Source organism: Dendrobates tinctorius, unplaced genomic scaffold, assembly GCF_039654945.1.
Source record: "Dendrobates tinctorius isolate UK_male_01 unplaced genomic scaffold, ASM3965494v1 ptg000044l, whole genome shotgun sequence".
In the NCBI taxonomy this organism is placed as follows: Eukaryota; Metazoa; Chordata; class Amphibia; order Anura; family Dendrobatidae; genus Dendrobates; species Dendrobates tinctorius.
The window spans coordinates 32827247-32836689 of NW_027361712.1; the positions used below are offsets into that span (position 1 = coordinate 32827247).

At 42.2% G+C, this 9443-nt stretch overlaps 1 protein-coding gene across 1 annotated transcript; it reads left to right on the forward strand.

The window, feature by feature from the left end:
* Positions 1 to 843: 843 nt before the first annotated feature.
* On the forward strand, positions 844 to 1719 carry LOC141089217 (olfactory receptor 6F1-like). Its single transcript, XM_073575540.1, has one exon. The coding sequence runs from the start codon at positions 844 to 846 to the stop codon at positions 1717 to 1719; it is 876 nt and encodes a 291-aa protein (XP_073431641.1).
* The last annotated feature ends 7724 nt before the right edge of the window (positions 1720 to 9443 follow it).

Genomic DNA, 9443 nt, shown 5'->3' on the forward strand with positions numbered 1-9443 from the left:
GAGCCGGTTGTCCCATCTCCACCAATCCCAAGGATAGGTAATCAATGTTAAAGTACAAGACAACTCCTTTAAGGAGTTCATTTACTGTTTGCAAACTATTACCTATTTAATAGTCATGTTCACTAAGAATTTTTGTCCACCTTCAATACATATTGTCTTCTCTCCATTCTCTCCCATGAGATAAAATCCCCTTAGTACAGCACTTCTTAAAATTGCAAATTCACACAACAGAAACCGTATATATTCTTTCCGCCTTCAGAAATTGCTACACAGCTGTGTTTTACAATTTCCAAGCATTTGTGGTACCACATCACTTGAAAAGAAGCTGCTATTAAGGGCTTTGTTTGAAAATTGAATAATTTCATATTTCAATCTGAGTAAAAGGGTTTTTGCTCTTTACATTTTGCCAGAACCCTTATTTTTCATATATATTTACTACTTTATGGGGGGGGTAACTTTATATTTTTACATGCAGACTTCTCATTGTGTTTTCCCCCATTGATGCAAACTGCCAGGCTGCAGTGAAAATAATGCATCATTAAAAAAGTCTTTGCATCAACCCGGTGAGAGCCTCTTCTGGATATAGGAAACTCAGAATGCTAAGCTCATAGCAGCAGGAGACCGATGAGATGACAGATAGATGGATGGGATTCAGCAAGTGTTCATATAATAATCGTACCCCAGCTTGAGAAGATAACATTAATATTAGCAGATAACATTAAAAGCCATAAAAACAATTAATTCCTTTCTACAGTTATGCATATATTTAATAAAAGCAATGGATTTCTTTTAATGGAGATTCACTATTCTTCAGTGCTTAAAATGACATTTTTTTTTGTTCTGATGAACGCCTACTTCATCACTGTGTTAGGAAACGTTGTCATCATTGTTATCATTTCTACAAATAGACACCTACACACACCAATGTATTTTTTTCTCATTAACTTATCTTTCTTAGATATATTCTTTACCAGCACAATCGCACCAAAGTTACTTTCCCTCCTGGCAAATGGAAATGGAATGATCAGTTTTGTGGGCTGCATGATACAATGCTACAGCTTCTTCTTTTTGGGTGCAACAGAAATACTACTTCTAACAGCTATGTCATTTGACAGGTTTATGGCCATCTGCTATCCTTTACAATATATGACTGTGTTAAGCCCCAGACATTGCCTATTTCTAGCTCTAGGTTCATGGACATGTGCTTTTGTAGACACCATATCCCCAACCGTACTGGTACTTCGTCTTAACTTTTGTGGCTTTAACAGAATTAACCATTTTTTTTGTGATGTAGAACAACTTTTAAAGCTGGCCTGTACAGACACCCGATATCTAAATCTTTTAAATTTCATGGTTTCTGCTGTGATTGTGTTTGGATCACTTGTACTTATTATGTTATCTTATTTAAATATAATAATTGCCCTTTTGAAGATACCTGCATCAGGTAGGCGAGGGAAATCTTTTGCAACATGTTCCTCTCACCTTCTGGTTGTGTTTATATTCTATGTTGGCACGGTGTTTATGAGCTTAAGATCTATTAAAACTTCCTATGTAGATTTAAATAAGTTGGCTGTAATATTGAACACTATTGTCACACCACTTTTCAATCCGTTCATTTATACTTTGAGAAATGACCAGGTAAAATGTGCTTTGAGGAGCTGGTGGAACTGTGGAGACAAATATAATGGAAATAGGGTTGGGAACCAACACAAAAAGTGACAATCTCACTGCATTAAGCAAAATAAATGATAACAAAGCCTCAAGCAAAAGTGTCTTCAAAAAGTCCACTCACAACTTTCCCCTTTGTTTCTAAAGTTAATAAAAATATAATTGGGATGAAACTTACCCATGAGTAGAGATGAGCGAATATGTTCAGATTTGGTTCCGAATTTTTGCAATATTCGTTGAACACAGCTGAACATCATTAGAGTCAATGGGAGTAGAAATTACCAAATAGGTTCGGAACCGATCATAAGACATATATTCAGCACGAACAGTATTCGAATATGGCCCGAACATGTCAAAATCAGATTTGGGGCCAAAATCTTAACAAATTCACTCATCTCTACCCATGAGATTAAAAAAGGATTATTCACTCTTTTGATAACAAGATCTCTGGATTCTTGCAGCCAGATCAAGTCTGATATATAGTATACATAGTTGAAGTCAAAGAATTCATGGTAAATATGAATTACTTTTTAATATGATAGTCAAAACACTTTATAATAGATTATTAATTAGCATAGTAGGGATATGTTTTGTGTAGCAACCTGCATTTGTTTAATAATGTATCATGGTCAGAAAGCCCATTAAGGAGATGAGAAGATGGATCTCCAGACACATTAATGCCGTTAATAGTGGCAAAGACACACTATTAGCCAAGATATATTACACCAGCTCATAGAGGTAATAAAAAGCTACTTAATAGAGATGAGCTGACCTTTTGAGACTTGAATTTGCTGAATTTTCCCAAAACATTTGATTAACGTTGAATAAATGTGCATGAGTCGCATAATTAAAAACCCACTAATTTCCTGGAAAAAATGTGTAGAATATTTGAGTTCCCTCTTCAACACAATTTGAGCTCTATAATGCAAATACAACCATTTTAATATTCAAATGACTTCAACTAATTTGGGAGAAAATGGATAGTAACCAAAGGTAACCAGCAGCATATTTAACCACGCACTGCAGTATCAGACTTTTAGACTACTTAAATTGTATAAGTAGTCTAAAAATTATCCATTTTAGGGGCAGATTCAGGCATTGCTGTTGTTTATGTAAAGGTGGTGCAAATAGAAGAACATTTTCACATGATTCGGTGTAACAACTATCCATATTTGAGGAGTGTAAAGAAGCTATAGCTTTTTCATGAGCATTCCAAAAATTATTTTTTAATTAGGGAGACAACACTGGTGTACTATTTTCAATGTAAAGAAGTAATGGACTTCCAACTGGAAAGGAAAAAAACATTTGTGGGAGGTCTGAAACTGATTTACTAAACCAAAAATGATTAGGCTTTGAAAAATGCACTCTATTACGTCTTCTAAAAATGATCCTCTTTTTTCTGGAATCTAAATAGTTGCTGTGTTTTAAGCGTGAAAATGTTATGGCTTGTTATAACAAAACATTTTAAATAAATAGCTCTATATTGAAAGCTATTGCTTTTTTTACCTACCGTATATACTCAAGTATAAGCCAAGATTTTCAGCCCATTTTTTTAGGCTGAAAGTGCCCGTCTCAGCTTACACTCGAGTCACCCCCACTGGACTGTCTCCCCTCTCCCCCGGTCTGTCTATCTTCCCCTGGAGTGTTTCTTACCTCATCCTTCACAGCAACAGCAGCGGCGGAGCACTGCAATCCTGGCATATATTGAGTCCCAGAGGTAGCATATGGAGCAAGTGGTAGCCGTACTGGCAAGTGGAGGTTGCGTACTCTATCACGTGACTTCTTAAGTCACGCAGGTCCTGTCGGTTCCACAGTCGTCGCGAGTCCTTGCCACGAGTTACTCACGTTACTGGAGCTGGGAGAGTTTGGAGCATCTCAGTCTCGGAGATAGCGGCGTGCTGGTAACGTATGGAGCAAGCGTTAGCTGTACGGCAGGTTGAGGTTGCAGGCGGCCTGTATTTTCGTGGCACACACTTCACTTCCGGTCCCACTCATTATGGCTTGTGAATATTTGTGACGTCACCGGAAGTGAAGCGTGCGGCACTGAAAATACAGGTCACCTGCAACCTCCACCTGCCGTATGGCTACCGCTTGCTCCATACGTAACCGGCACGCTGCTACCTCCAGGGCTCTATACATTTCAGGATTGCACTGCTCCACAGGCCACTGCTGCTGGTGTGAAGGAGGGGTAAGACACACCCCGGGGAAGAGAGATGGACTGGGGTGAGGGGAGACAGACCGCTTGCCTTCACGACTGCTACTACGTACGTTATTGGCTTCTCCGGGACTCCATACATGACAGGATGGCACTGCTCCACCACCACCACTACTGTATAGAAGTGGGTAAGAAACACCCCGTGGGACACTTGCGGACCGATGGGGAGAGGGGAGACTCGCAGGGAGAGGGGAGACTCACGGACCCAGTAGCTACTGCATCTCCCCCTCGGCTTATACTCGAGGCAATAAGTATTCCTGATTTTTTTTTTTTTTTTTTTTTTTTTAGGTAAAATCAGGTACCTCGGCTTATAATCGAGTATATATGGGCAATTTTTTTTAAAGAATGACATATTTAATATATCTAGTATATGCATATTGTAACAATTCTCGATAGTTCCACATATATCCAAGACATTGTCTTACAAAGATATTACAGTATATTTTGTCCTTTCAGTATAACAAAAAGAAAAAACATGAAGAATTATTATAACCTTTGTGGATTATAAATGGGCTGTCCACAGTATTCATGGTTTGCTAAGGAAATTTAGAATGGAAGATTGTAAGTCGTCTCTCATTGGCATATAATCTGAGGATTGGTTTTTCTAATATAAACAAAAATAGAATTACTTTTTTTGTTATTCCCAAAAATTACAAGACAGTACACTTAGTTTCATGAGTCAAGTAACTAAATATCTATCTACAATATATGAAACAAACTAGAACTGTTAATTATTCCCTAAAGCAATAGGTTAGAAAGTTCTACTAAGGGGCGTGGCCTAGATGCTCTGAGGAGAAGACGTGCTCTCCATGAGCTCTTGCTTAAATCAGAAGGAAAAACAGGAAAAGACAGACTTTTTTCTATATTAATTCCCCAGTCTAGTTGGAACCCCTCTGCCCCCTTTCGGGGAGACTCTGGGTGGAAAAATAAAAAAGAGGCATCTTCCAGGTCCTACAAGACCCTGAAAGGCTGAACAGGTGGGACCCACAGTGAGAAGAAGGATGCCATATTTCCACCTCAAGCCCCTGCTGGAGATGGCGACACAGAGGCAGCAGAGAATACTATCAAGGTATTAAAGATGCGGCCACCACTCAGAAGCTCCAACTTCTGCTCCTACCTGCTAATACCTGATAATACATCCCCCTCCTCTCCCCTCCAGACTCTGGTGACAATGGGCCCGATGGTCCTTCATGCACCGCCGGTCCCTCTCCTCCTCTCTGAACGAACGTAAGTGTGCGCTTCACTCAGGGACTCTCTGGCAGGATCATGGCTGGGAAGCGTGGCACTGCACTACCTTTCTCTCTCCTCCTCCATTGCCCAGAGCGAGGTCAGGGCATACGTGAACTGGGGCTGTGGCTTCGGCATCCTGCGGCTCATCCTTCCGTCTGGCGCCATATATGAGAGCTGGGCTTGGCAGTATGCTGTGACACCTGGAACTGTTGTGGTGAGACCTTCTCTCTGCCTGGACTTGCAAGAGGCGCAGGGCCCTGCACTTGTCCTGACTGCACCTTTCGTGGTGTCAGGGGAGAAAGGTGAGGAGATTAGTGATGAGCAAGTATGCTCATTACTCGAGATTTCCGAGAATGCTTGGGTGTTCTCCGAGTATTTTAGACGTGCTCGAAGATTTACTTTGTGTCACCGCAACCGCATGATTTGCAGCTGCTAGACAGCCTGAATAGATGTGGGGATTGCAGCTGCTAATTGTGGGGATTAAATACAAAATACCCCAAACACAGGGAAATATACTCAAAGGCTCAACTCACTGAAAATGTAATAACAATAAAATCTCATAAATGAGCTATTAAGCACAACAAGAGATCGAAATAGAGTTTTTCAAGCTGAATATAATTTATTAGAATAATAATAAACAGAGCATAAATGCTAATGCAAGTTGCAGCAGACATAAACACAGTATAATTAAACCAGCACCTTGAAAATTTAAAAAGATTTTTTCTGTGCAAAACAAGCAGTTTTTTCACAAGTAGAGTGCTCTGTTTATTATTATTCTAATAAATTATATTCAGCCTGAAAAACTCTATTTCGATCTCTTGTTGTGCTCAATAGCTCATTTATGAGATTTTATTGTTATTTAATTGTGGGGATTGCAGCTGATTATTTCAAATCACGTAAAGGCGGTACATTTAAGACACGAACATATATCTAAATGTTAATAAAACTCATTTAAATAGCTGTGATATCCAACTGAATGATTTGATCTTGCCAATTTCCCCCAATTCAGTTATATTTAGTCCAGATTTAACAATAGGCAAATCCACTAGATCACAACTTGAAGAGACAGTCAAAACTACAAAAAACGCACAAAAAAGGCAAGAAAAAGTTAGAAAACAACGCGCAAACAACAGGGCAGAGCAGTGCGCCTGAGCCAGAGCCACGATGGGAAGCAAAGAAGAGGACGTCATCTCTAGAAGATGGGAGGCGCCGGACAGGACCGCGACACCCTCCGGACCCGAATCGGACCTGGACCGCCCCTGGGTGAGTATAATCTAACTCGTTTTTCTTCTGTTTCAGGTTACATCAGGGGCTTATCTACAGCATTACAGAATGCTTACTATATAGAGTACTATAAAATTTTCAGATAAAATCTCTCCAATAACTTAACTAAAACAAATCCTTTTAAAATGGAAGCACGCTACACCCACATGACACTTATCCCAAAATATGGGAAAGACCCTACTCTGTGCGGTAGCTACCGTCCTATATCTTTGCTAGTGTTGAGCATTCCGATACTGCAAATATCGGGTATCGGCCGATATTCACGGTATCGGAATTCCGATACTGTGTTCCAATACTTTTTGCATATCGAATACCGGAATCGGAAGTTCCCATAATGCTATGAGCCAGTTTGATTTGATTCAGCCAATGAGGAATCCTAAGAAGTGTAGGCACATCCTGTTAGGCATGTAGGCATGTTAACTAATGGCATGGCTGTGATTGGCTGCTGAAATGATGTCATGATGCACTATAAAAGCCGCTGCCATTTTGGGTCAACTCTGCTGTGAATTCAGTTAGGGACAGGACGCTGCTGTTCTGACTCTGAGGGACAGTTTGAGATAGCAATTTGCTATACTGTGATTTACCCAGGCTACTTTAGCAACCGCTGTGTGAAGCTTTCTTTTGCCTCTCAGCGCTGTTCACAGGTGTCTGCAAGGTCTGTGTGTGTGAGTGCAGCTCACGCTGTAGTGTGTTCTGCAGCCACCTCTGGTTTTAGTCCGCTCAGCGTGCGTCACTGCCTCATACATAGTCCTTTTTTAGTTTTATTGCTGCTCATTTTTCCTGATTTCTCCTATTAGTGTGCTTCCATCTGTATCCATCTACATTGGTTGCAAACACTATATAGGAGTAGATAGAGGAGCCTTTCTGCAGCCTTTCAGTGCTAGTGCACAGTTCTCTGCACTGTTCACGGCTGTCTGTGAGGTCTCTGTGTGTGAGTGCAGCTCACACTGTAGTGTGTTCTGCAGCCACCTCTAATTGTAGTCCGCTCAGCGTGTGTCACTGCCTCATACATTGTCCTTTTTTGCTGTAATGCTGCTTATTTTTCCTGAATTTCTCCTATTAGTGTACTTCCATCTTTATCCAGCTAGATTGGTTGCAAACACTATATAGGAGTAGATAGAGGAGCCTTTCTGCTGGCTTGTGCCCTGCAGCCCCAGCCAGATTAGTATTAGCCTATTTTTTAGAGCCTCATCTATTGCATTGTAGGTTACCTTCCTGCATTGCAATAGGTACAAAAAAATTTGTGATACTATCGCTTTTACATCTTTGGTCACATCCTTTTTTTTTGTGGAAAAAAACACGTAAAAAAAGTTCACCAAACACTTCACTTTACAGATGTGTGGGCAACATTAGCTCATATTAAAGTGTAGTCCACACTTTTGTAAAATTAGTGCTTCTTATACCTGTTAGCAGCTGTCCAGGAATAAGCACATTAAGCCCTTAGTACTTTTCTGCCTATCTTTATCAGTCTACCAAGATGAAGAAGGCAGGGAGTAAGTCACGTGGTCGTGGGCGTGGAGTTTCAGCAGGGAGAGGACGTGGGGATTCTGTGCCTGCTACGGGCACCAGTGACTCAGCATCCCCCAGTTTTACCAGGGAACAGTCCTTTATGCGCAGCTTTGTAGGAGCTCACCGTACCCCACTGCTGCAGGAGGAACAAATTGAAGCCGTTGTCGGATGGATGGCAGCTAACGCATCGACTTCAATTACTTCCACATCCTCTCAGGTCCAGAGCACTGAAGAGCAACCATATGTCTCTTCACCACCTGCCAAATTGCCCAGGCAGTCAGAGAGCCCTGGACAGGAGCCATCTCTACTTCTGTTCTCTGAATCTCTTGGCTTGGAAAGAGGGGGCCAGCCAAGCAGCATTCTAGAATGTGACGAAGAGGGAGTATGCAGTGATGCGCAACTGCTTTGTCTCTCTGAATCTGAAGAGGCAAGTGGGCCAGTGCCTATGGTCAGCACACCTCAGTACGCATCTGATGATGAGACTCAGTTGCCACTTTCTGGTGCGTACTGTGCTGGCGAGACTACTCAGCAGAAGCAGGTGTTTGAAGAGGGTAGTGTAGATGATGAGGTCCTTGACCCATCATGGTGTGATGAACAGGAAGGTGGTGGGAGCAGCTCTGAGGAAGAGATTCCCCAAACAGCCAAAACAGAAGGGAGAGGGAGGGGGCAGACTTGGTTGCCTGTAGCCTCCACTTTGGCACCCGTTAGGAGCATTCCTTTTCCAAAACCCAAAACGGGCGATCCCAGGACTTGCATTGCATGGTCCTTTTTTGACACAGTTGCATTTGCTTTGTCAAATGCAAGCTGTGTCATCAGAAAGTCAAAAGAGGGAAAAGTGTCAGCAATCTCAATACCACAAATATATGGAAACATGTGCGGACCAAGCACGTGGTGGAGTTACAAAGAAACACTGAAGAAGTAGGCCAACCTACTGCACCACCTACCACCTCTTCAGCTCGTGTTGTAGCCTCTTCCTCCAGTGCACACACAGCTGGTTCAGCTTCCTCACAGGATCGCCATGGAAGAACCTCTGGCACTGTTGTACAGAGACCCAGTGTAATTCCACCCACAGCACCACGTTCCAAGTCATCCTCACACTCTACAGCCATCTGTAGCACAGGCATGGGAGAAAAGGCGGCCATACTCGGCAAACCGTCCCCGAGCACAGGCTCTGAATGCTGGCATTGCAAAACTACTGTCCCTTGAAATGCTCTCATTCAGGCTGGTGGAGACTGACACCTTCCGTAACTTCATGGCATTGGCAGTCCCACAATACAACGTGCCCAGCCGCTTTTATTTCAGCAGGCAAGCCGTCCCTGCCCTGCAAAAGCATGTGGAGGGAAAAATTAAACATGCGCTACTAAACGCCATCAGTAGCAAGGTCCACCTGACCACCGATGCGTGGACCAGTAACCATGGACAGGGACGATAACTTTCCCTCACTGCCCTTTGGGTAAATGTTGTGGAGCCGGGTACAGATCTTGAGAGTGGCGCTGTACGTGTTCTGCCAACTCCATGGATTGCAGGAATCCAGTCT

Excerpts from the sequence above, each read along its gene's own strand:
- LOC141089217 (XM_073575540.1), top strand. The coding sequence starts at position 844 with ATGAACGCCTACTTCATCACTGTGTTAGGAAACGTTGTCATCATTGTT.